Here is a 27,042-nt window from a genome sequence, read left to right as displayed (position 1 = left end):
GGAAAAAGGGTATCCCATGGAGCCTTGGCGCTGGACGTGGGACACGGGGGCTGGCCCCTCTCCCAAGGGCGAGGGTTTCCGCGTTCGGAGCAGCCCCTCGGCAACCCATTGTCCAGCCGACCATCTCAGGAAGCCCCAACATGTCAGCCACCTGTGGAGCCATGGGGACGACGGCATCGCAAAGTGGCCTCTTTTCTGCCCGTTAAGTCTTTCAGCTGCGATTCGGGGAAGGCTGGAGTGCCCTCAAGTCCTGTTGGTCCATAGCATTTGGGGGATGTTGGGTGGGATTCATCTCCTCTCACTTGAGCTGTGTCAAGACTGTGAATCGCACCAAAACAAGACTCTTCTTCCTCTGTAACCAATGAAGGGTGATTCACCCCATCCTCAAATAGCTGTTTGAGACTGGAAGGCCAAATGAGGCTTTTAACAGTCCTTAAATATTATCTCCATTTCATGCTTTCCTTGCTTTCATCTTCTTGCTTAGGAAATGAGTCAAAGCCAAGAGACTTTCAAACCAACTGAAATCGTCCACTAGCGTGGATCTACCAAACCAACTCTCATCCTGTTTAAATTTGTCTCCTCCCTTTCTTCACCTGTATTTTTAGTACCATATGTTTCCTATAACCAGCTTTTTATAAAGGCATAACACATTCCACCAGCCTTTACAGTGGGGCAACTTGGAAGTTACTGTATTTACCCACATTGGAAGCAGCGTGGCAAAAATTAAGAAATAGGCTGGATATCCAAGATAATCAGAATATCCCAGATAATTTTTCTTTTGCAAAGCTGCTGCCCCTGTCCTGTATGAGCTGTTGCAGCCACCTTGGCTCCATATGTATCCCCTGGCAGGTCTGGCTCCTCTATCCAAAGCTCCTCTCGCTTTGCTGCCTCCTGATTCTTCCCATCTGCTGACATGCCCTGCTCTTCTTGCCTCAAAAGGACGTATCACATGAAAATGTCACTGCGATAAATCAGTATATCACCACACTGACAATGTTGCGTGATTTACCATCCAGACCTATGAGACAAGACTGTCACCCAAAGCCACCCAGTCCAATGGGACCACTTTACCTCAGGTAATACCTTCTGGATACACCAATTTAGCACGGAATTCACACAACCCTCTTCGTTTACAGCATTTCAGAACAGAAATATGAAGTTGCGCCTGTACAGCACACAAACAGACCCAAAAAGTTTTAACTGGTGACCTTGGCAATGTGCGGTCTGATATACATTACTATGTGTAATCAATTAATTTAGCTGTACAGATAACTCGGCAGAAACACGGCAACGTGTGGCTCTGCACCACAGCAACAGCGCAGGGGACAGCGAATTAGCGGTCACCCCCCTCTCCGCCATCTTCACACCTTCCACGGCGCGGCCAACATGGCCGCCCTGACGCCCGCCTCACGCGCCCCTTCCCGCCAAAACACGACACCCGCCAACGGCCGCAGCGCGAGCGCCCCCGCTGTCCCCATAGCAACAGGCCCCGCCTCCCCCCGCGCGGCGCAGTTGGTGACGCCTCAGCGCTGCTCGCGCAGGCGCAGACGGTGCGGCCGTTGCTGTGTGGACGGTTCCTCTCGCGTGTGTGAGGGAGCGCTCTGCTGTGCGTCCCGCCGGCTGGGAAAAGGGGGTGCCCTTGCTCTCCCTGAGGGGAATTGTGTGTCCCCTCACGTCCCCTGACCCTCAGCCCTGCGGCAGGTACTGTGACTGCCCCCCAGCACCGCCTGGTTCCTCGGGCCTGCATGGTGGGCTCTGAGGGGAGGCTGCCTAGAGCCGGGCAGTGTCCGGCAGCGAGCTGTGGAGGCGTAGGGCCACCCGTGCATGGCAGGGCTGTGGGCGGATGAAGCTGTGGGGCTGCCTCTATGTGATGGATCAGGACGGGGGGAGATGTGGGGCCGCCTCCGTGTGACAGGCGTCAGGATGGGGGTCAGATGTTGGGCCTCTTCTATGTGACAGGGGTGTGGGCAGTGCGAGCTGTGGGGCTGCTCGTGTGTGACAGTGGGGTCTGGGTGGGGGGAGCTGTAGATACCCCCTGGGGTGGCATGGGGGTGCTGGCTGGGGGGAGATGTGGAGGCTGCCTGCGTGTAACAGTGGGATCTGGGCAGGGGGAGCTCTGAGGGTCCCTGTATGTGGCAGGAGAAGCTGTGAGGGTTCTTCAGTTGTGACAGTGAGATCGGGGTGGAGGGTGCTGTGGGGTCTTGGGCAAAGGGAGCTGGGGCTATCTGTGACAGGGGCATGCGTGGGGGAAGCTGAGGGGGTTGGGGCAAGGGGAGGTGTGGGGGACCTCTGTGTGTGGCACTGGGGTCAGTGCCTTATGGGTTATGAAGGTGAGGCCTTCCTTCATTACTGTGCCTTAGTAGATGAGGGCAGGGGGTTATGAGAGGACATATTTCAGTCTGGAGGTGAAAACCACAGACCCAGCCCTCCTAAGCAAGTAGAATGGGACCAAATCTCACTTTTATTTCAGTGCCCGAACAGTGCAACTTCTCCTTCTGCAGGAGGACGTGGTTCAGGGAGAGAGGTTGGGAGTGTGAGGATGGGGGAGAGGATCTCTGGTTAGGGCTGCTACATTTGTCAGTGTGGGAAGGGAGGTCTTGGGGCTCAAACTGGATGAAAAACCTGTCAAAAAAATTACCAGGCAACGTGTTCTTGTATAATTCTTCCAGTAATCCTGATGTTAACTATTTCACCGTTGAATCATTGCACCAGTAAGAAGCAGGTAATGTGATTTGGGGTTTGTACTTTTTTTTTTAAGGAAGTAATGTACAGTTGTATTATTTGTCCCAAAAAGCAAATTATTTCTGTTACCATCTAGTGAAGAATTATATGACGGGTTTTTAAGTGAGTAGCAGGATGGAACAGTAGCATATTTTGGTGACGGGACTAGCAGAAAAAGTCACCGAGTTTATTTCTTTGACATAAGGTGTTACTGGGTGTAAAGGTAGCAATGTGTACACAGAGTACTCAGATGTACTGAACCCACAGGAGGTGGCTTTACAGTCTGAAAATACTCTGTTACCTACTGAAATGAGTGGGAATTTTCAATAAAAAACTGCAGAGCTGTGCAAGGCCTTTCCTTCTTCTGGCTTCCTTTGCCTGGAGAAGGCAGGAGCTTTGCCTCTCACTTCTGAAGGAGGTTATTTTTCAAAAATGAGGTTGGAATCTGTCTCTGTCCTCTCATTTGCACCTCGCTGGAGAAAACAGATGCTCAGTAATGAGGTGACAGTGCTGACAGTAGAGTTAATCAAAGATATGTTGCCTGTTTTTACTAGTAAAAAGAATCTGCTTTTTTTTTTTTAAATATGCTAAACATGACTCTGGCTAAAGGTAAAGTCCATTTATATAGTTTGTTTTGGATTACTGCTTTTTATTCTTTAATCTGGTGCTGACTGAGAATCTTACTGTGTGAAAGTTGACAGATTTTGACATTTCTCTGTTTGTTGTTACAGATAATGACACCAGAACAGAGTCCAGCGACTTCCCTCATCGACAGGACCATCAAGATGAGGAAGGAGACTGAAGCCCGGAAAGTGGTCTTGGCCTGGGGACTCCTTAATGTGTCTGTTGCAGGCATGATATATACTGAAATGTACGTTAATTGTTACATCTGATTCAAACAAGTAAAGCATCCTACTTTGTATATCCCTAAATATTTTCCGGGACTGAATAGTTGCAAAATGATAACTTCTTGTTTTTCTTTTCAGGACTGGAAAACTCATAAGCTCATATTACAACATCACATACTGGCCACTCTGGTATATCGGTGAGTTGCTGCAGCATTTCAATTAATTTTCAGGATTCTTTTCTTTTTTCACTTGTCAGTTTTATTGCTGGGGAGGTCATTTTTAAGTGAGCCTTTTTTTTCCATTGGGTTTTTTTTGTTTTTTTTTTTTTTAATTTTAAGCCAAACTTTGTTTTGCTTTCTGTTATCTCCCTTGACACTGTTGGAATTTCATCCTTTTTAGTGACAGCTAAGGAGTGTTAACAGCTTTCTTAGATATATCATGAAAGGGCATAAAGAAGTTGTTTGGTGCATTAAATCCGTTTATGTGTGGAGAACACTGCTGATTTGACTACTGGATTGTACTGTGGGTGTGGATGGCATTTCACAATAATTAAAGTTTGTTTTGGATAAGTAGGCTCTAGGCTGGCTGTATCAAATACTATTAGAGGATGAAGCAAGAGGGGGAGAAAAATCATGAGATGAGTGACAGATGATTTGACGGAAGATGATTTTTGAGAAATACTGTGAAACTTCATTGCAGTAGTTCATGTCCCTTTTGGAAAATGACCATCCATTTTTAAAAATTCAATTTTAGCAATATAAATTAATCTCAATATAGAAAGGAAAATTATCTCCAATGGTTCTTGCATAAGAAGGTGAAGAAATCTTAGATACTTGCCCAAATTGGTACTTATTGATAGCACTAATAATGACCTATTTTTAATGGGTATATGCCTGTTTTTGCAAATAATGTACTTTTATTATTCCCTGTGCTCAAGCTATGGTAAAAAATTCTGTGTTTCTTCTAGAACTTGCACTTGCATCTCTGTTCAGCCTGAATGCCTTATTTGATTTCTGGAGGTACTTCAAATACACAGTGGCACCAACAAGCTTGGTCATGAGTCCCAGCCAGCAGACACTGCTGGGGTTGCAGAATGCAGGTGGGTGTATTAAATATCTCTGGCAATCTTTTTTATTCTTTTTTTTTGTTTCGAGACCGTATCTTTCTCAATGGCAGGATTTTTTAGTGAAGTAAGTTCTGAATTACCTCATCTGACATGAGCGGTAAACTAAATTACCTGCAGCGTGCTAAAATTCACAGCATCAGGTTGTAGTTTGGTGAGTGTTTGTGGGGAGAACTGGAGGGGAAACAAACACACACAGCGAAAAAGGACGGGATGATAGCGGCTGCTGAAGGACAGCGAGAGGCTCAAACATTGTGAGGTTGGACAAGGAATTTGTAACCTGTACATGGGACTAGGAGCAAGGCAGAGAATGCAGCTTGATATTTAATTTTTATATCCTACTAAGATCACGCTGGGTAACAAGAACCAAATTAGAGGGACAGACAGACCTTCGTGTGAACTCTGAAAGTGGCAGCCCAGAGGGTAGTCAACTCAGAAAGCTCTTGAACATCAAAGCAAAGTTTTAAAATACAGCAGAACCTGACAAGATAAATAAACCAAAAGCAGAATGCTAGCACAGTAGTATTACACACTGCTAGTGTGTCCCTAGAACACGGGAAGCAGGCAGGAGTAATGCTGTATCACCAAAGTTCAATTATCTCCTGTGTTTATTTGCACAGATAAATTAAGATATTCAACGTGCTAAAGATGCATAAAGTAGGCAGGTAGAGGAGCTGATGAAATAGATTAGAGAAGCCCTCTGGGTTATGCGAGGTGCCTGGTAACATTTAACTGACATCTGAAGCTGTAGGATTTGTACTGACTTGTGGTCGTGTGTCTCAGTCTTACCTTTTTTTCCTGTCGGTGGATTGACTGCTAAGTTCCGTGGGGGGCAGATTTTTCTAGTGTCCCTTCTAGCATCTTTTTAAAATCGCCTTAAGGTAGTGTTGTGTCTGCATTTTGTTGTGCGTTTAAAGGGGGGAGGAGAGTTTGGGGCTGCTGCATCCACAGTGCTAATTCTGGTTTTCCTTATTGCAGCGGTACAAACAACTCCACCACGTGAGCTGGCAGCAAAGAAAGTCCCGTCTTCGACGCCTTCTCCTCCGATCCAGGGTCAAAGTGTGCTGAGTTACAGCCCGTCCCGCTCCCCTAGTGCCAGTCCAAAATTTACTACCAGTTGTATCACGGGGTACAGCCCTCAGCTACAGGCTCTGTCGAGCAACAGCCCTTCTTACGGCAGCGCTGTAACCTATTCACCAAGCAGCAGCTACAATAAGGTAATGACCAAGACAGCTCCCAGGGGTACAGTTTGGTCCTTGTTTTGTGCCATATGTCATCAAAGGTGAGCAGCAGCCAGCGGAGAGTTGTGTATATGTGTGTTTGCTCCTTTTCCAAAGTAGATGTAAATTTGCTGTATTGGGATTTGTCCTTTTTCCCTAGTGTCACTTCACTTGTTTTAGAGTGGCTAGTTTGTTTCAGAACAAAGCAAAAATAAGAAACCAAAATGTCAATACAGAGGAGAAAAAAAAAACCCAACCCAAACCCCAAACAAGAGTATTTCATATTCATGTTGTTTACAAATCAAAGTGGAATTCTGTCTTCCTCATATAACGCAACCGTTTGTTTTTATTCGCCCAAGGTTTCCGGCTTCAGCCCCTCTCCCAGTGGATCACCGTACCCCACGAGTATTGGACCAGTGGAAAGCGGTGGGCTAAGGTCTCGTTACCGCTCTTCACCCATTCTCTATAATTCTCCTACTGGCAAAGAAGACTATATGACAGACCTCAAGTCACTGGACACCTTCCTTCGAAATGAAGAAGAGAAACAGCACAGAGTTCAACTAGGTAAATAAACAGATTTGATCTGAAAATCTTGGTAAGGAGAAGGTGTTGGTTTTATTCGAGATTGGCTTTTGTGGATGAGAAAAGTTGCAAAGGATTCCAACGTACTCGTAAATAGACCTAACTCATTTCTGGTAATCACCTGTGACCTTGATAAAGGTGGCTGCTGAACAGTTTAGTCTCCTACTGAGTAATTAGGACGTGAGGTAGGATGCCATCGTTTCTACACGTCTCCATGGCTTAGGAGCTTCAGAAAGTTTTCCTCTAAAGTATTCCTTTGGATAGGATGTATGCTGCTGTTGCAGCATATGGAAATGGGTGCTGATAGATTGTCTCTGGAGCATTTGTGGGCTGTAATGGACCGTGATAAGATGACAGGCTTTATCACCTTGATGAGGGGGATATCTGGTGAAGAAGGCGTTTCAGATAAAGGGGGTGAATTGCCTGCAGGCAGTTCTTGTCCTGTGTAGGGACAATCCAGATAAGGGTGAAATCAGTGTTTATGCAGACTGACTTCAGCGTACTCATGGCAGTTTGTGTTCGTGTCTCTTGTCAAAGCCTTAATATACTGACATCTTGCCTGTACTGTTGCTTCCGGAATTACTTGGCAATAATTGTACGTGACTGTTTAATGAATGAATCGTTTCAGGAAGTTCAGATTCCAGCTCTCCTTCCAGCAGCCCAACTTTTTGGAACTACAGCCGTTCCATGGCAGACTATGCACAGATGCTGAGAAAGTTCCAGTATCAGCTGGCTTGCAGGTCCCAGGCTCCATCAGCGCACAAGGACGAAGCTGATCTGAGCTCGAAGCAGGCTGCAGAAGAGGTACATTGGGCAGCAAAGTGGGCAAGAGGGAGAAACAGACCTCTAAAATATACAGCTTTTTGCAAAGGTTTGGATTTGAGCTGTATCAAAAATGTTGGAGAGAGAAATCCACTAGCATTTCACCATCTTCATACAGCTCACTGTAAATGGAATTTCCAAATTCTGAACTGTAGTTGGAAAATGATTTCTGCCTTGGAGACCAAGGCTTATGCTGGATAAAATACATTTGTGACATAAAAATTGAGTTGAAACTGATTTGTATTTAAGCCAGTGGAACAGCTGAAGGATATAAAGCACTGCCTTTACGCTTGCATCTGAAAAGTCTGCTGCGAAGCAATACAATTAATGTGGCTTCAATTAAATTTGATCAATTTTCTTTATTTCCTACATTAACCTAATGAAGCTTCCCATTCAAATACCTCTTAAATCAATCCTACAGTTCAGACTAATTTTATCCTAATAGAGCAGAGAGCTTAAAACTGAATTTGGGCTCACGCAAGATGATTGTGCCATGAATAGAATGGGAGTGTCGTATGTGAAGCTGCTGTAGAAGTCGCATGATACAGCCAGCAGATGTCTAAGAATTGGGCGAAAAAGGCGATTTGAATTGTGTGCTGTAATTAGTATCAGAAATTGTCGTAGACCCTAAAAACTCTTGGTATTCTGTGAAGTTCTTACATATACTTAATAAACCTTTCCATAGGTTTGGGCACGAGTGACAATGAACCGACAGCTCCTTGATCACATGGATTCCTGGACCGCTAAGTTCAGAAATGTAAGTCCCATCTCTAAGGACTGCCTGGGTTTTAAGAACAAAGGCAGCAGAGTGGAAAAGCACCTCCGCGTCCCCTCTGTGCCGAAGGAGGTGGGAAGAATTGCAGTGTCTGAGGACTGGGGTGGGCTGGCACAAGGAGATAAAAACACAGCGTGCTTCTAAGAGAGGACCACTGAGATGCGTTTTCGACCTGACCTCACCGTTTTGTATTCTGAAAACTTCACAGTTGTAAAGTTCCTCCACCTTTGAATGAGAAACAAAAGCATCTTGGATACGACAAGATTTGGTTTTCTTTGCCGTAACTCTAATTGCTAAATTAGTGTTTCTGCAGTATTTCAAACTCATTCTCCTGGGCTCAAAGCATGGAAAATTCCAACCCAAAGGTCGACTTTTTCTGACAGTCCTGAGCAGCATAATAAAAAGCAAAAAGAAAAACCTTGATCTTATCAAGAGGAATTGCTATAGCAGAGGAGACTTAATTGCACACAATGGCAAAATAATTAGTAAATCTCACTTTGAATTGCCCCTTCAGTCATAGCATCTATCGAGTATGTAGTTTTGCCTGTGTGTTTTGTGGGGTTTGGGTTTTTTTCGGGCAATAAGATTGGTGAAAAGCGAAGATTAGTGCGAGATCCGTACCAGATTCCTGGGCATCTGGTCATAAACCTAGGGCCAGATTGCTTCAGTTCCCAAATCCTGTCCCGTACGAATCCCACATGTAGTGTTTGTCAGCTCCTTGATTTCCTGAAACAAACATGAGAGGGAGCGGACTCATCAACATATAAATTATCTTGATGGATGGAGGGCTGTCCTTCATAATACCCCTTTCCTCATTGTTCAGAAAAGCTTTATCTGATACTTTAGAACGTGTCAGATAAAGGTTTGTTTTCCTGACGCCTTTACATGGAATTTTCTGGCCTTTTAGAAGGTATTAAGGAGTTATTTAAACGCTGCCTAACTTGATATTCTAATTCCTCCTTGGTTGGCTTCAGTGTTTCTGTTAAGCTTCTTTATGATTGTAACGGTGATGATTAGTGGGATGTAAGCTACGGGTTGGGTTTTTTTAACATTTTTGTTGCTTCTGACCTCTTGAATTTCCACATTTTTCTTTCCTAGTGGATTAACGAGACTATCTTAGTGCCACTTGTCCAAGAGATCGAGTCTGTGAGCACTCAGCTGAGGAGAATGGGGTGTCCAGAACTGCAGATCGGAGGTAGGATGAGACAGTAGCTTTGGAGTTCCCGGTGGTGGCTGATGGAGGCCTGCTCCGTAGCTGGGGCATTGGATAGGTGTTATATAAATTAGGTCTGTTAAATATTACGGTTCCATTTCTGCTCTGTATTGGTGTGGTCTTTGTTCCACATCATGCATTTCATTAAGCTGAAAAGGTTCTTCATAAGACTTCTGGAAATATTGATGAAGTCACACCGATGCCTGTTGCACATAAAATTCATAAACCTCTCTTTTTTTTTTTCTTTTCTTTCTTTTTTTTTTCCTTCCCTAAACTTACTGCTGGGGAATTACAGGCTCAAATTATCATTGATTATTGCATATTAAACTGTCAGAAAACATTTCAAGGATAGATGTGCTATAAACTCTCAGTTTCCTCCCTATAAACTCTCAGTGTCTTCAGTCCTACGTGCTTTTCCAAATTCTTCCTTCAAATCAGCTGCTTTCTCAAAGAACTATTTTTTTAAATTCTGAGGAACTGGAGTTCTGTTTTTTGTGTCACGATGCAATTCTGAAGGAACTGCTTCTCACGTTGCTTCAAATTGATATCCTTTTAACCAAAAAGTGGATTTGATGTGCTGCATTTAAATTCGACCCAGCTTTTGCGGGCTGTTTGTTGTAGCGTCTCCTCAAGAGCTGCATCCGTTGTGATGCCTGTGGAAAAACTGATCCGTGCTCTTCAAAGCGGATGTTGGTTCCCTGTAGCTTTTGTATTCTGTGATGTAAAGCAGACATCTACTACTTCATTGAAATGGAAATGAGTGTTTTGGGGTCGTGTCACATGTTAAATGTTTCTAGGACTTTAAATGGTGCACCAAAAAGGAGAGCTCTTCCTAGCGATGCCTGGTGAGGGAGGCTGCTGAGGGAGGCTGGTCAGAGTTCTGTGGTGGTCGTAGCTGATGTACTGGCTCCTCTTGGGTTGCAGAAGCCAGCATCAGCAGTCTGAAGCAGGCAGCGCTCGTTAAAGCTCCGCTCATTCCAACCCTGAACGCTATAGTGCAGTATTTGGACCTTACACCAAACCAGGAGTACTTGGTCGAAAGGATCAAAGGTACGTGGTGTCGCTATACTGACTTTAAAACGCTTCCGTTACCATGCTGAGGTGTTGGTGGTGTCAGACATTCCTTCGGTGGAGATGTTTAAAGAGCCACGGCAGGGATGAGAGCTGCTTTTGAGCAGGAGAGATGTTTCTTTTCAACTTTCTCTTTTTATAGCGATGGAATGATGCGGGACTTGGATGTAACTTTGGGAATTTTTTTTAAAAGCTTTATTCCTTGTGCATGCTCGGGGCGCAAAGTGCCGGATTTAATCTCTTCATTAACTAAAAATAAAAATTATCCTGTAAATTTTCCTCCCCATATTATTATCTTTACAAGCATTTCATTAGCTGAACTTTTCCTGTTTTGTACACCGGAAACGTGTATGAAGCCCCTGAAACTAGCGTAAAATACCTCTTTCCTACACTTTCAACCCCCAGTAACTGAATAAGTCTTGTTGCTTTCAGAGCTTTCTCAGGGAGGATGCATGAGTTCATTCCGATGGAACAGAGGAGGGGATTTCAAAGGCCGCAAGTGGGACACCGACTTGCCCACTGACTCCTCTGTAAGTTTTCGAAGATGTCTTGATATGACAGCTTAAAGCAGCTTGCCTTTCAGTGTAGGTTTTGGAAGGGGTAGCCAGTAAGTCTGTTGAGGAACACAGTAAAAATCCTGTTTGTAATCAGTGAGATTACGTGGGGAATAATGCAAATGGGATTAGAGGTGGCGTAGATCACAAAAATGCAATTGTGTATCTTAGTCTTAGGCCGGGCTCTCACTTAGACTCCTCTGAAAGGGCTGCCGGATAACTGCAGGGAGCAGCCTGACAGGTGGGGATCTTGTCGGGGCAGTTGTCTTGCTCTGTTTTTAAAAAAGCCAAATGTCTGCCTTCACCTAACAATTTCTAAAGCAAGGAAAACCTTTCACCTTGTCCTCATTTTCCTTTGCTATGATGGACAGAGGGGAAAAATGTAGCTGGAGTGGCAGGACTGCTCTCGAATTCAGTAATATTTTGTGAGAAAGCTGAAGACGTTGCCTGTCCTACTTGAGAGGAGACTTGTAGCGATGCTTAGCCCGTTAATCTGAAAGGTCGGGAGGAACAGCACCTCAGTGTAAACTATGACTTGAAAATTCAACTGAGGTAATTCAAATAATTAAAAGACCACGGAAGAATTCAGGGAGTAGAAAACGGGTTTTACAGTGCGAGTCTTCAGCTGAACTGTGTATCTGAGAGCAGACTTAGGGTGATTTATTTTTTTTTCCCCACTGTAAATAGATTTTCAGTTACTTGGGAGAATAAAAACCCAGGAGATCTGAACGTCAGAGCTTCACAACTTTGCTGACAAAGATATAACGCAATTCAATTGCTGGAAGCTGAAGTTGTACAAAATCAGTCTTGAAATGGGATTTGATTTTTCTGTTTGTGAAGGTGATGAAATATTTGGCAGTGACTGGCCACGGAGCAACTCTCGGTGTCTTAATAGACGGCAGGGTGAACGGCTCAAAAGTGTTTAAAGATCACGAGGCAGAGCAGCGCACCCTGGAATTCAGTCTTTTATCAAAACCAGCTGGGAGAGGTGGTGGTGGGCAGTATATTAAACTTTTAAGAATTCTGGGAAAGAAGTTCCCATAGAAGAGATGAACATAAACACTTGCCACGAAGTTTTGACATTAACTTACTCAAGACAATTACTATTAAAAAAAAAAAAGAATTTCACATTTGCATTAATCACGCTGCGTGTAACACAAAGCAGGGATTTCCAAGGTGTGTCTCCCAGACTCCTTGAGACTTTTGGCATTTAGCCTGGAGAAACTCTTTTATTTTGGCTACAAAACAGGTCATGCTATATATATTGAATGCAGAACATATCAGATTACAGATAATTTGGTGACTTTGCCCATGGAAAATGTTGAGAACTCTCTGGGAAGGGTTAAAACGCAAATAGCAGGCTGTGGTGTGGTTTTCTGGGTACTTGGTCTAGGACTTTATTTCAAAATTTTGGCATTCTTAATAAGACTTATGGCCAGCTCAGGTTTTTCCAGTGGTTTTTATTTTGTCTTTTGTGAGGAGAAAGTAGAAATTTGCTCGATAGGTGTAGCGTCGGAAAAGCCGTGATTTGATTTCATCCGCCCTTCTCGGCCGAATCCTCGCTGCTAACGCAGATGGCTTGGGGTTCATGGCCTAAATACGCTAAATAAGATCTGTGACTTCGCCAAATTCTGCAGGATGCCAGGATAAAGTTGCTGGTGCGTGCACTGAGCTCCTGACGTACCGCATCGATTTATCCCGTTGTGACTGACGCTCTTTTCACTTACTGGAAAAAATAAACTTGCCTTCACCCCAGCAGCGTGCCTGGACCGTTGAAATCTCTGCTTTAAGCATTAAGCTGCCTTGGGCTCCTAAACATAGAGGGGTTAAGTCAACGTTGCAACCAGGGACTATCAAATAATGTAACTAATTCTTGAGCCTATGGCAAGAAAGCTGCTGTATTTTTAAGGACGCTAAGGTGAGATTTGTTTCGCTCTGCCCAGATCATTATGCACGTGTTCTGCACTTACCTCGACTCCAGGCTGCCGCCTCACCCCAAGTATCCCGACGGCAAAACCTTCACTTCCCAACACTTCATTCAGACACCAGATAAACCAGGTACCGCCGCTCACGTTTAGCTGCTCTTTGCCGCTTGGGTCACCTCAGCATCCTTGAAATCCCTGTCATCTTTTTAAACTTGTCATTTGCAGACACTTCAAATGAAAACGTCTTTTGCATCTACCAGAGCAGCATCAATCCGCCCCACTACGAGCTGATCTACCAGCGCCACGTCTACAACCTGCCCAAGGTACGATGGCGTTACTGCTGTCCTCCTGCTGCCGGGAAATCATTGGCAGGGCGGATTTGGGGTTGGTTTGTTTTTTTTTAGGAACTAGCCACATTTATTGATTATTTACATGGAGGCTGGCTCAATGCAGGAACTAAACGTTAGCTCGGCCTTTGCCCACGACGTGGTGCTTAGTCTGCTGCTAAATAACAGCTTTAGCGTCTCTTTAAGACACATAAGTACCTAGGTAGTAGCTTCGTCTTGGTTATTTTCTGACAATTTACTTTAAAATACCGAGTCATGCAATCCCTGATGTGCATTGTCGCCCCGTAAGGCCAGCAAGCCCTGGTGCTTGTCCGTAGGAATTCTGAGGGGGGAAAGCTTCCAGTCTCAAAACACTGCAATTCTCCTGTGAGTTGGAATTTTGTATCGAGCCCTGGTTGTTGCTGGATCTCTGCTTTCCAAAAAGCTCCGGCATTTAAAGTCTTTAGAGAGGATAATCCAGCCAAAAACCACATTTGGTCTTTTTCTGGGATTTACCAAATTGAAAGAAGTAAAGGATCAAGGCAAAAAAACCCAACAACCCTCCCCGTAGCAGCATTTCGTGATGGCTTTCTCCGAGGTCGCTTGTTCTACCTGCAATATTGTTATGATTTCTCATCAGTGATTTGATTTCTAAGTTCTTCTCTTTTTTCCTGTGGATTCAGGGCAGAAACAACATGTTCCATACCTTGCTTATGTTTTTGTATATCATAAAGACAAAAGAATCGGGGATGCTCGGGTAAGTACCCAATGTGACGTGTCGTCGCGTCGCGTACGAGACACGAACGGAGCGTCCCATTTTGAAACGCCTTGTCCAAAGGCACTTCAAACTGCAATCCCTATGGCGGGATGATATTAACGGTGTTAAATCATCTTCTCATTTGAAACAATAGCAGCTTTTTCATAAAATCGGATCAATCGTAGGGGCATGAGCAATAAAAGCAACGTCCAGACTTCCCCTTCGTTCCGAAAGAGCCGCGCTCGATTCGCGGCAACGTGCGATTCAAACGCCGAAGGGCGGAATCGATAGTTCTTTCGTTTTACATTTTCAACAGGCTCTTCAGTTACTCGCCGTTTATTATGATAACCGTTGGTTTTGCAGGCGTGTCAATCTCGGTTTATCGGGAGTCAACGTTCTGTGGATTTTTGGAGAATAACATCTCCGGCGGGATGGCAGTTCAGAGGACGGGCACTCCCCTGGCGAGATGAACTCAGCAGCATCGTTACGTTGTCGACTTAAACACAGACTTACCATGCAAACTGGGATAATTTCAGCTCTGCTTTGTGGGCGGAGGGGACAGAGTTTTAATTCCTGTGCGGGTTTTGTGACAATATTATTTAAAACATGTCACCGTCGAAATGCTGCTACGTGTGAACGCCAGGCAGGTTTTCTCTTTCCGGCTCCTCACCTGAACGAATCCTTTTTAAAAAGCCTTTCGCTCTTTCTGTTCCATGTACCTCAGCACTGTCACCGCTAAACTGAGCTTAACTGAGCTCAGGACTAAACTCCAACCGCATCTGAGAGCTGGAACAACCCTCCCCAGGTTGTGCACAGCCACGAGCGAGTCATCCCATGGCAAGACCCAGCAATTTGGCCAACTTCAGGATCCAAGAGATTCCAGAGGCGCAGGAGAAAAGCCCAGTCAAAAAGCTCAGACTCGGTTGGGTTCATTTTATTATGTCTGATAAGAAAAAACATTGTTTTTTTTAAATCCCTGCTCGTTGTGTAATTGGGTTTTCAGACCCCACGAGATGCGCTGCAGGTGTGAGGGAAAGAGAAAACCATGTTCGACTTGCTTGTTTCAGTAAATAAGTTTTTATTTTTATTTTTCTGTTTCTGTTTATTTTTATTTTTGAACAAACTTCCAAATTCGGCAGCCTTGCGGGCTCCGAAATACCACGTGCCTTCAGTACAACCACAGCGTCGCCCTGCCTTTGCTTTTTAATTTATTTCTACTGCTCCCCTCAGCTTTTTCTTTTCCCTCGTAACCTCTTCTTTTGGGAGCCTGGCACGCGGCTTCAGCACCTCGGCGCAAGACCGGGCTCTATAAACCCACAGACTTTTTCAGCCCCCGCTTTTGGGGAGGCACCTTTTGGGGGAGGGGGGGGAACCCACTTGGATTTCTTTTGAAGAAGGTGCTGTTTGATATTTGCAAAAAAACTTTTTATATATGGGGCGGGGGAGGAAGAATCTTGTAAATTCTGCCAAATGAGGGGTTTAGATGTGGATAGTTACTGTCGGTCATTATTTTTTTTATAAAGCGGGGTAAAAATCGCTAAGCCCCGAGGTGCTGAAGATCTTTGTGAGCTGGGGACGAGGGTGTTGGCTTGTTCCCCCCCTCGCCCTCATCACCCGCCAAAAAAAACACTTTTACCTACAAGATGTGAGAAAGATTCTTCTGGTAACATCTTTTTGTACCGTATTTTTTTACTGCCGGCCTCGGGCGTGCACTGATGGGAGGGAGAAGAGGAATTTGTGCTGTGCTCGGGAGAGGTGCTCTCGCTTTTTTCTCTCTGCGAGGGGGAAGCTGCTGTTTTTTGAGCGGGAACCGACTGTGCCTGGCAGCTCTCCCCAGGGAGGCGCAGGGTTTCGCCGAGGGACCGATAACAAAATGGCTCCTTTGGTTCCCGTATTAAAGGAGTTGGTTGTGTCAAACGCTTGGTTGGAGTTTTTCCTACGGTTCAGCGTCGCTAAATCCATCCGTGTCCCAAGGAGGGACAGGCAAGAGACGGGTTTTAGCTGGGCTTTACCCCACGCCTCGCGCCCCGAGGGCAGCGTGGGGCCGTCCCCGGTGCCTGTCGCCCCGCAAGCGCGCTTACTCGCGTGCGCTAAAGGCTCTGGAAGTGCAGAAATGTTCTTCTTTGACCAAAAATGGGTGTTTCTCCATCCCTCGGCACCCTCGGGGGCGCTCGGGATCCCCTGAAACCCCGGGATCCTGTGCAACCTCTTCACCACGCGGCCCAGATCCTTGTGCACCCTGATAATACCACGCACCCTGGTCTCCATGCAGCCCAGGTGCTGTGAACCCCGATAAACCATGCGCCCTGCTCCCTGTGTCCCCCCATATACCCTGCACCCCGGTCCCGGTGCACCCCCGATTCTCCTGCACCCCAGTTGCTGTGCACCCTGCTCCCCGTGCACCCCACAGCCAGCGCAGAGCCCTGTGTGCCCTGGTACACCGTGGAGCCTGGATCCCTGTGCACCCCAGATTCCTGCGTACCCCAGTCCTCGTGCACCCTGACACACCGTGCACCCTGGTTCCTCTGCACCCTGACACACCGTGCACCCTGGTTCCTGTGCACTGTGCACCCCAATTCACGGTGCACCCCGATGCCTGTTCACAGTGATACACCCTGCACCCTGGTCCTGGTGCACCCCGGTCCTGGTGCACCCCGATTCACCACACGCCCCGGTTCCTGCATTCCCCAGCCCCGCGCACCCCGCATCCCTGTGGACCCTGGATCCCTGTGCACCCCCATACACCGCACACCCTGGATCCCTGTGCACCCTGACACACTGCGTGCCCCAGCCTCGGGCACCCCACATTCCTGTGCACCCCGATACACCGCGCACCCTGGATCCCTGTGTACCCCCATACACCGCGCACCCTGGTCCCTGTGCACCCTGATACACCGCGCACCACCAGCCCCACGCACCCCACATTTCCGCGCACCCCGATACACCGCGCACCCTGGATCCCTGTGCACCCTGATACACCGCGCACCACCAGCCCCACGCACCCCACATTTCCGCGCACCCTTGTCCCCACGCACCCTGGATCCCGTGCATCCCCGTCCCTGTGCACCTGATACACCGCGCACCCCAGCCCCACGCACCCCACATCCCCGCGCACCCCGATCCCCACGTACCCCGCGCATCCCCGTCCCTGCGCACCCCCATACACCAGGCGCTCTGGTCCCCGTGCACCCCGATATACCACGCACCCCGCTACCCCGCGCTCCCCAGCCCCCGGCGGAGGCGGGTCGGCCCCGGCCCCTCCCGGTGGGAAGGGGGGCGGCTCCCGGGGGCGCGCCCCGCGCATGCCCGGCACCGCCCGTTAAATACCGGCGGGCCGGGGCGGACCGGCACCACCGCCGCCCCCGGGACCGCCGCCCCCGCCATGGCCAGCGAGGGTGAGCCCGGCCGTCGCCGCCGCTGCTGCACGCAGGATGCACCGGGTGAGCGGGGGGGGGGGGGAGGGACACGACACCGGGGGGGTCCCGTTCCCTCCCCGAGCATCACACTGGGTACCGGGGGGGTCCCCTCCCGAGCATTACACCAGGCACTGGGGGGGTGTCCCCCCGTCCCGTCCCCTCCCGGGGCTCCCTCCTGGGTGCAACCCCGGGGGCGGTGTGTGTGTCCCCCGTGGGGTTTGGGGACCAGGGTGACATCGCAGTGCAGCAGCACCTGGGTGTCCTGCGGTGCTGAGCCCAGAGCAGGATACGGCCCCAGCGTGACTCCAGCCTTCCCCCGCAGATGTCCCCAAGGCCCCCGAGCCCCGGGGTGACAGCGACGGCCCCCGCCGGGGCTCCCTCTGCGACCGGCACTGCGCCGCCATCAACAACGTGCAGGGTGACCTGGGTGACCTGGGCTGCCACCTGCACCGTCCCCGTGTCCCACCAGGTAGGTCGGCCATGGGATAGGCCGGGTATGGGGCTCTGGGGGGGGTCCCACACCCCCCGTCACCCCCTGTCACCCCCCATCTCGCCCGACAGCCATGTGCCCCCTGTCCTGCTGCCAGCAGCACTCGGAGGAGGTCTGCGAGAGCTGCGTGGTGAAAACCACCCTGACGGCTGAAAATGCCGTGGAGGCCAACAAGCTCTCCAACAACTACAAGGTGGGTGCCTGTGGTGTGGGTGGGGGCACCCATGGCTGCTCCTGGGTGGCTCTAATGGGTGTTCTTTTTCTCTCCTCCCTCAAAAAAAAAAAAACCACCAAACCTCTCCGCAGTTTGGCTTCAAGAAATGGAAGAGCCACGTGACGGAGCGGCCCTGGGAGGACCGATCGGAGATCGTCAAGGAGCTCTACTCCGACCTCAACGTCATCCGGGGCTCTGGAGGTGGGCGGCCTTGGGGACAACCCTGTGCAGTGGCAGCGTGGATTTGGGCTGCTGCAGGTGACAATAGTCCCATCCGGTGCCTCCCCTCACGCAGGGTCCACGGTGACGTGTGGCAACATCCTCTATTTGCTGCTCTTCGGCTGGTGGCTCTCGCTTCTCTACGTCCTTGTGGCTGCCATGATGTTCATCACCATTGTGGGGGCTCCTTATGGTGAGTCCCAAATTTGGGACCCCCATGTGAAGGGCTGGGTGAGCTGTGGGTCCTCCTGGCTGAGCCCGAAATGGCACTGATGGGTGCTGGGGTCTCCTAGGTCCCTTCTCTGTGGGGTGGCCCTGTAGCTGGAGGGGACATGTGCGTCCCCAACAGAGCTGATGCTCATGTCCCCGCAGGGCGGCTCTGCTGGGACCTGGCCAGGTATTTCCTCTGGCCCTTCGGCAAAGTGATCCAGAAAGCGGAGGTAACGGCATGCCCCGAATCGGGACCCCACTGGGGGATAAATTGGGGTGTCCCATGCCGCACCCTGACACCCCCCGTCTCCCCCAGGTCCCCAAATCCCGCCAGGCGCTAGGTGGATGCGAGGCTGGCACAGGGGAGAGCTCAGCCCTGCTCGGTGGCCCTGTGCCACGCCGCTGGCGCCCACAGTGCTGGGTGGACGCTGGATACTGGGTGAGCCCCACGCCGGACTCGGTGACACCCCCCTCCTGAGCATGGGCACCCCAGGAGCCCCCCATTGTGGTGGGGATAGCACCCATGGGTGCCTCTGCTCCCCCGGGGTGGGTGTTTTGGGGGGAGAGGGGGGGCAAACCCTAAAGGCGGCTGCCCGTCTGCAGCAGCGTGCCGGCACCGTGGTGTGGCTGTGCCTGGGCTACCCGGTGCTGGCGCTGGCCCACGCGCTGGTGTGCGTCACCGCGTGGCTCCTCGTCATCCTCATCCCCGTGGCCAAGCTGAGTGCCCGCACCGCCGCCCGCGTCCTGCTGCTGCCCCCGGAGCAGGTGCTCGTCCGGCGCCTGAAGATGGTGGGTGCCTCTGTGCGGGGGTGAGGGTCCCACACCCTGCTGTGGGGTGGATTTTGGGGTGGGAGGAGCGCTCAGAGCGGTGTCCCCCACTTGTCCCTCCGCAGACGGAGGTGCCGCTAGAGGGGGAGGTGATCCTGTGCTGCTACCGTGCCGTCAACCCCTACTACTACAAATACGCCGTGGACGGCATTAATGTCTTCGCTGTCAGTATCCTTTCACGGGCTGGAGGGGAACAGGGTGGGGGGGCTGGCCCCAAATCCCACCCCACCTCGGTCATCTCCTTGACCAGCCACCCCAGACCTGCTGCCGCTGGTGCTGGTGACACTGGTGCTGGGCTACGTGGACAGCCACAACCACCTGACCAGCTCCCCCGTCAAGTTCACGTTGGCCCTGCTCTCCATCATGCCTCTCTCCTACTACATTGGGATGGCCATTGCCAGGTGAGCGGTGACGGGGGGATGCTCGGTGGCGAGGTGGGGACACATGCCAGCCCCGCTGACACCCTCCTTCTCCTCCAGCATCTCGGCCCAGAGCAATTTTGCGGTGGGAGCGGTGGTGAACGCCACGTTCGGCTCCATCACGGAGCTCACCTTCTACATCACGGCCCTCATCAAGGGCTCGCGCGAGGGCAACCGCTGCTATGCTGAGATCGTCAAGTCGGCGTTGACGGGGACGCTGGTGGGCTGCGTCCTCTTTGTCCCGGTGAGATGGGGTGACGCTCTTGGCACAAGAGTGCCTGGTCTCTGCAGAGAGCCAGGAGGATGCTGTGAGCAAAGCACTGATGGGGATTTTTTTGGGGGGGGCTTTCTCCATCCCCAAGGGTCTGTGCATGGTAATTGGGGGCATCCGGCACCAGGAGCAACGGTTCAACAGCCGCTCGGCGGGCGTCAGCTCAGCCCTGCTCTTCCTCTCTGTGGGAGGTGAGTTGGGCACAGGGATGTCCCCGGGTTTGGGGGGGGTCCCACCAGCGTGGGCGCCCATGCCACGTCCCTCCATCCCCACAGGTGTCTTTGCCCCGACGCTCTTCTCCAAGGTGTACGGGAAGCTGGTGTGCGGCGAGTGCCACAACGTCACCCAGAACCCGCTGGGCCACTATCTCTGCCACAACTGTCACTTTGACCTGGTGAGCGGGGACGTGGACCCCCAACCGCTGGGGTTTGGAGTTGGGGATGCTCTGAGCCCACCTAGCTCCTGCTCTTGGCAGTGGCAGCGGGGCTGTCCCTTGTCCCCTGCATCCCCACTGACAGGCGCTCTCTCTGCAGATGGACAACAACGGCACCCTCTACTACAGTCACGTCCAGTGAGTGTCTGCTGGGGTGGGGGACAGGGCTGTCCCCACAGTGGGGTGGCACCTCCTGGGCTGGGTTGTGGCTCCACATCCCTCCCAGGTGCCCTCTCCGCCCCCCTGAAGGGCTCCGATCCTGCAGCCTCATCCCTTCCATCCCCATGCTGGTGCAGGGGACCCCCCTGGGGTCTCCGTGTTGGGCCCTGGTGGCACTGAACATGTCACCCATGTCCCACAGACCCCTGGTGTACACAGTGTCCCTCCTGCTCCCTGCTGCCTACCTCATCGGCCTCTTCTTCACCCTGAAAACTCACTCGCACATCTACGACATCCACATCAGTGACTGTCACAGTGAGTGTCCCCAAACCGTGGGATGCCCTGACTGCGGGGCTGGCTCTTCTCACCACCCCAGGGTGTCCCACCATGTCTCTGCTCTTCCCCCAGTGCCTGGCCACCACCACAGTGCTGTGGTCCACTGGTCTCGCTGGCGGGCCCTGGTCATCCTCCTGCTTTCCACCCTCTGCATGTCAGCCTGTGCCGACCTGGCCACGGAGCACATCAGCCCCATCCTCACCAACTCCACTATCTCGCAGGTGAGTGTGGGGATAGGGATGGTGGTGAGGCAGGCTTGGGTGGCCCCAGGGGACCAAGATGTGTCCTCCAGAGATGGGAACCTGCACTGGCTGCGGGGTTGAGCCCCAAAAGCTGGGGGAAAGATGCTGAGATGCTCCATGCACTGAGGAGCTTGGTTGCCCACAGCTTGCGTGTGGTCAGGATCAGGCCATAAACACGTGCTGATGTCACCTCTTTCCCCGCAGTACTTCATTGGTGTCACGGTGCTGGCGATGGTGCCTGAGCTGCCAGAGATCGTCAACGGCATCCAGTTTGCCCTGCAGAACAACCTGAGCTTGAGGTGAGATGGCTCAAAGGATGGGCTTTGGGGTGTCCTCCAGCATGGTCCCCATGCCCTGTCCCAGTCCCATAGCTGTGCCTTGGTGCCAGTGATGGGCTGCCCAGCTTCATCTTCATGCCACTGGTGGGTCAGATCCCTGCCAACTTGTCCTCCAGAGGACTTAAAGCCACCCAAAAAATGGGGCCAGAACCAGGTTGGGCTGCATGGTTTGGTTCCCCAAGGTGGGTTTTTTCTTGCCCCGAGCTGAACGACCCAAGGGCTGCCAGAGACCTGGCGCTTGGCAGCTCTTAAGTCCTCTGTCCTCCCCAGCATCGAGATTGGGAACTGCATCGCTGTCCAGGTCTGCATGCTCCAGATCCCCATCCTGGTGCTCTTCACCATCTTCTACGTGAGTAGCCCCAGGACAGCCCCTGGGTGACCTTCCACAGGAGGGTTGGGGACACACGGCACCCTGTCAGACGTGGCAAGGCACGGCCGCTGTCTCCTCTCCTCTGCTCAGTGCAGAGGAAAGTGGGGTCAGATGTCTCCTACCTTGGCTGATGCTGTCCCCAGCCCTAGGGACATGTGGCAGAGGGAGTTTAAGGGGTGACATGCAAGTCCCCAGCCACAGTCAGTGCAGGGCTGTCCTGGTTGGCCATAAACCCAAAATCCTTTCTGCCTCGCAGCCGACCAACTTCACGCTTGTCTTCAGCGACCTCCATGTCTACGCCAGCATGTTCAGCGTGGTGCTCATGAACTACATCTTCATGGATGGCAAATGTGACTACTTTCAAGGTGACCACTCACCCGTGAGGCTGCTGTGGGACTTGGTGTACCCACCTTCCCTGTGCTGATGGGGTGTGGGGCTCCTGGAGACAGGTCTGGGGTCATCTGCTTGCCGCAGCTCTTGGCATGCGGTGGCTTGAGCAATTCTGGGGTCTTGGTTGACCATCTTGGAGGTGCTGGAGCTGCCATCCTGCAGCAGCTCCAAGAGGGATTGCTCCCTTTTCACCCTTAAAAGGGAGTTTTAAACCCCTTTTGATTGAGATTTTGCGGATGACCATGAAAGTACTCTACAGTGGGCTAGTCCAGACCACACCAGAAGGTCTTAAAAGCAACCTCCGTCGTTGCTCCAGGGAGTAACCCTCTCCAATGTCCTCTGTCTGCCCTAGGCACAGTGCTGGTGATGGTCTACTTCATCCTGCTGGCTGTGTATTTCTTCGCCCCATCACCCAGTGGTTGCTGAGGTTTGGACTCTGCTTTCTCCAACCCTCCCATTGGGTTCAGCGCTCGTGAGAGCGTTATCCAGTGTCTCAGGGACTTGGCTGGGCTGGCTCTGGTCTGGAAGCATCGTTTGCTGAAGCTCCTGCTGCTGCCTGGCTCCTTGGTGGGGTGCCAACGGAGCTTGAACTGAACCAAGAAGTTCAGTTCACTCCTGAACCAAGAAGGAGCCTCAATGCCAAAGCACTTCACGGAGGTATTTCCAGCCCACACGTACATGGCTGGGAGGAAAATTGTCCGTAGTGGAGGGTCTTGAAGGGGGTTTCCATGTAGTCTTGAGGACAGACCACTCCCTTGGGACATGTTACACTGGGAGAAGGTGCCTGAGAAGACCCTCCTGCTGTTCCAGGCAGTGGGTGATCCCGGGCCTGGAAGGGACTCTGGTCTGGGGATCACACAGGACTTCTTGATGGTACTAGAAATGCACCAAAAAGTATTTTTCAGCTGTTTTGTCATTAAAGCAGTTTTGTACAAATCGGAAACAAGCTTGTTTCTCCTTAAATGAGCCTTCAGTCACCTCTCCAAGCCCTTCTGTGCCCACCACCCAGGTTAGTGATGGTCTTGGGGTGATGGCCGCTTGGTGCCCACTGAGGCTGGCTCTCAATATGGTGGGTGTTGGGTACCAGCAATGGCTCAGTTGGAGCCAGCGTCCCTGGGAGCAGAGCAGGACAGCACTCTCTGTCCTCTGTCACAGCACCAGAGCAGATGGCAGGGGAGATCCACCACCATGCCATGGGGACGGAGCCAGCAGTGGGGTGGCTGTGGGCTCCAGCTCTCTCAGTGACCCTAAGCTCCAGCTCTTGTTTCCAGCCTGGTCTTGCCTGACTGTCCTGGGTCATCCTTGCTCAGAGGTCTTTAAGAGGCTTCTAAGAAGGGTCAGGGATGCTCCTGGTGCTGTTTGCAGGGTAGGAGGTGTGACACGCTGGCTCATCTCCCTCCGCAAAGGGAAACACCAGCGGGTGAGGTGAGAGGACAAAGCGGGTGGCTTGGACTGATTTATTACCAGAGCTTTAAAAAAAAAAAAACAAACCAAAAGCAAAACACTGACAGATACATAAATACAGGCACTGTGGCTCCTGTGCCCCTTCTCCCTCCCCAGCCCCGTGGGGATGTACTTTGGCATAAAAACCGGGGAGGGGAGCGCTGCTTGCTGCCTGCAATGTGAACGTTGGACTCTGAAAGGCCCCGGAGTCAGTGGAGAAACAGGACCAGACTTAAACAGCCCAGAGTAAGGCAGGCACAGCCTGGGATCCCCCTCCTTCCCAAAGGAGGGCAGCTGCTCGTTAGCAATTAACGATGCTGCTTTATCAAGCTTTTTTTTTTGTTTTCCTAGTATAGCATCAGTATGGACAATCCTGCTGTCATTAATACAGACGTTTGGGAAGGTTCATTCCTGGGTGAGTACCCAGAGCTGGCTGATGGCAGCAGATGGGCTCAACAGCGCGGGGCGGTAAGAGATGGAAAAGGTGTGGGATGGGAGAGCAGAAGATGATGGCACTGAGCAGGTTCTCCTACCTCTCATCTGAGGCTAAACAGAAAACATCTACACTGGGGTGAGGGATGCTTGGGACTTCTCCTGGAGCCAGACCCAGCCTTTGTGTTTGGGAAAGCATGGTAGGGTCAGCACTGCAGGTCCCTTCCCCAGTGCCCTGCTCTGCAGCAGGACAAGCCCAGCAGTAGCTGCTGGTGGCTGCAAGGATGCCCCAAAGAGGTCCCACATCGCCCTGAGCTGCTCTGTTTGGTGCTGGGAGCAGGGGTAAGTCATGGGGTGAAGGCAACAGGGCTGTCCCACAAAACCCTGTTTGGAGATGGCTTTGTCTCGGTGTGTCCTGTCCCCATCCCGGGCAGCATTGCGGCTGCTCGTAACTCCTCTCCCTCCATCAGTTGCTGCAGATGCTCAATCCTTTCTCTCTCCCTTAGGGAAATCGTGGCCCTACCCTGGCAGAGGCAGTAACACTGCTCTTTTGCTTTCATGTACGGAATTGCACAGAGGGGATTAACTTGCCCTTAAAAGGGAGCAACCAGTACTTGAGCATCACCTGGGCTGGAGGTGAAGAGAAGCAGGAGATGGAGCAAGAAAAGAGCAAAGCCTCTGCCACCATGAACCAGCAAGAAGCTTTTATCATTCAAAAACTCAACATGCAGCAGACTAGCAGCAACTCAAGCAAATCCTCAAAAGGGAGCCGTGAACTTTGCAGTGCTTAAAACAGGTAATATATTTTTTTTTTTTTTTTTTAGGAAGAGCAGCAGAGCAGCCTCCAAGATCTTGTACCCATCACGCAGCAGCCACCCCAGGTTACTGGGAGGGGAGAGGCCCCTGGACTCCCATCAGTGGACAATGCTTCTATCTGCTTTTATCAGCAAAGCAAATCCCTGGTCTTCTATTCTGTAGCGCTCTTGGCCATGCTCCTGTAAGTCCTGTGTGCTGGGGATGCAGCAAAGCTGTGTTGGAGGGGTGAAACCAGCTCCAGGCTAGCAGCGGAGGGCACAGGCAGGTTCTGGGCTTGCACCTGCAGTGGTCCAGCCAGTGGAAGAGGCTTGGGCACTTGTGTTTGGGTGACCCAGCAGAGTACTGGTGTATCACAGGGATGTCAAGGACTGTATTGTCCTGCCTGGGTGGCTGAACATGTTCCATGTCAAGACTTGAAGGTAAGATTAAGTGACAGTGTTGCAGGTATCAGTATGGAGCCAGGCTGAGGCCAGATGTGCCCCAGATCAACACCCACCACCTTCCTCCCTGTGTTTCCATCGGGGGGAAAGCTCTTGGCTGTCCCCATAAGGCTGCCAGAGCAAGGAAGATGTAAGATCTTAAGGAATCTGCTTGATCAGAGATCTAGGCTCGGATGGTTTTATCCCCTTGGTGATGATAGGAGATACTAGGAGATAGGAGATGATAGGAGAACAGCGCATGTATGACCAGGCTGTTCCAGTACAAAGGTCCTAGCAGAACTGGAGGCCAGAAGGCAAATATTAAGCACAGACATTCAGCCTCCGCAAGAAGAGGTGAGAGCCACTGAGTTCAGGCCAGAAAAGGGAGCTGGAGAAAGGCCCATTGGCCCAATGTGGTCCTACAGCAGAGGACACCACAAGCCAGGGGCAGGAGAGCAGGTACCCACAGCTGCCAGCAAAGTCTGGGGTTGGCCCCTGAGCCAGGAGCAGTGGGATGCTCCTGGGGTTGAAATAGGGTGGTAATACTCTCCAGGAGCAAAGGCTTTCTGCTCCACAGGCTCTCAGCTAGAAGCCAGCCCAAACACAGGGAGTTGGGGACTGCGAGAGCCACGCAGCACAGCTGAGGGTCCCAGCTGTAAGTCCTGCAAAGGTATGACGAAGGGGACAGACACAACAGAGCTACAACCAGCTGCCACCAGTGTCTGTGGGCCAAAGCACTAGAGAATGCTTCCAGCTATGATCCCCAACCTTTATTTTTCTGGGCCTTGGGGGAAAAAAAAAAAAAGGCAGCAACTGAGGCTACAGGGGGGGGGAATCTATCCTTAAGAACAGGGGAAGCTTAACATTAGGGCAAATGGTAACACTTCAACTGAACATCAGGGGCGGGTGCTCCCTAAGAGGGGTAGCAGTGACTCAATGAGCCAGTGCTGGTCAGATTAACAACATGAAGACAATGCTATGGTTTATTTAAACATAAATGCAATCTCTTAAAAAGAAACTAAAACCCCAGACTCTAACCCTTGCCTTTGATGACAGAAGGGGAAGGTACTGATAAAAAGCTGATTAAAAAAACAAAAGGCACTTAAAAATGGTCTTCAAATCAAAAGGATTTTGCACAAACCTGATGCCAGCCAAGTGGAGCTGCTCAGAGTTTGATGGCCACTTACACGTGGTCTCTAGAGCAAATTTCACAGTATATGAAGCACAGCAAGACAAGAGACACAGACATCCCTTCCTCTCCTGCCTGTGCACAGCAAGAGGGAGAGATGTTCCCTCTCCCCTTTTTTTGATGCTGTGTTTCCTGGGATGAGTGATCCATGAGTTTTTCCAGGGATCCACATTAAAACCACATGCAGCAATAACATCCCCCATCCCCGGAGGAACATGAAGCTGGCTAGAAAAAGGCCAATGTGTGGTGTGTGGCAGGAAGGAAAACAAAAAGCTTACAGTTACACATTAGAGTCAGATGCTGATAACCAGGACTGAGTTGGCATGGGTGGCTCGCACCCAAGCACTGGGTATGTACACGCTGCAGGTTAAAAGACAGCTCTGAAATCTACGGGGTGAGTTTTTGCTGTTAGCTCATTCAGAGTGCAATGTGAGCAGAAAGGGTTAAAAAAGATTCAGCAAAACCTTTTCC

General features: G+C 50.7%; 2 protein-coding genes across 4 annotated transcripts; both read left to right on the top strand.

The window, feature by feature from the left end:
• The first annotated feature begins 1,538 nt into the window (after positions 1-1,538).
• Positions 1,539-15,847, top strand: TMEM209 (transmembrane protein 209). Of its 2 annotated transcripts, XM_075512637.1 has the most exons (16): positions 1,539-1,701; positions 2,670-2,722; positions 3,453-3,592; positions 3,708-3,766; positions 4,537-4,668; positions 5,671-5,909; positions 6,272-6,476; positions 7,123-7,298; positions 8,002-8,073; positions 9,190-9,286; positions 10,229-10,354; positions 10,808-10,905; positions 12,873-12,987; positions 13,080-13,177; positions 13,864-13,937; positions 14,301-15,847. In XM_075512637.1, the coding sequence occupies exons 2-16, from the start codon at positions 2,678-2,680 to the stop codon at positions 14,353-14,355; spliced, it is 1,731 nt and encodes a 576-aa protein (XP_075368752.1). In that variant the 5' UTR covers positions 1,539-1,701; positions 2,670-2,677; the 3' UTR covers positions 14,356-15,847. The 2 variants fall into 2 exon arrangements, with proteins under 2 accessions (XP_075368752.1, XP_075368821.1); XM_075512706.1 differs by lacking the exon at positions 2,670-2,722.
• Positions 15,848-17,260: 1,413 nt separating this feature from the next.
• On the top strand, positions 17,261-22,830 carry LOC142404540 (uncharacterized). Of its 2 annotated transcripts, none has more exons than XM_075491503.1 (20): positions 17,261-17,332; positions 17,676-17,822; positions 17,915-18,036; positions 18,150-18,258; positions 18,353-18,469; positions 18,649-18,716; positions 18,803-18,925; positions 19,090-19,275; positions 19,380-19,482; positions 19,574-19,715; positions 19,794-19,977; positions 20,096-20,195; positions 20,280-20,398; positions 20,538-20,575; positions 20,799-20,911; positions 21,005-21,153; positions 21,379-21,473; positions 21,783-21,861; positions 22,139-22,247; positions 22,625-22,830. In XM_075491503.1, the coding sequence occupies exons 1-20, from the start codon at positions 17,320-17,322 to the stop codon at positions 22,696-22,698; spliced, it is 2,190 nt and encodes a 729-aa protein (XP_075347618.1). In that variant the 5' UTR covers positions 17,261-17,319; the 3' UTR covers positions 22,699-22,830. The 2 variants fall into 2 exon arrangements, with proteins under 2 accessions (XP_075347618.1, XP_075347619.1); XM_075491504.1 differs by having other exon boundaries at positions 17,261-17,377.
• The last annotated feature ends 4,212 nt before the right edge of the window (positions 22,831-27,042 follow it).

Source organism: Mycteria americana, chromosome 1, assembly GCF_035582795.1.
Source record: "Mycteria americana isolate JAX WOST 10 ecotype Jacksonville Zoo and Gardens chromosome 1, USCA_MyAme_1.0, whole genome shotgun sequence".
Classification (NCBI taxonomy): domain Eukaryota; kingdom Metazoa; phylum Chordata; class Aves; order Ciconiiformes; family Ciconiidae; genus Mycteria; species Mycteria americana.
The sequence above is the reverse complement of the archived record's forward strand: the minus strand, read 5'-3'. Positions and strand labels throughout refer to the sequence as shown.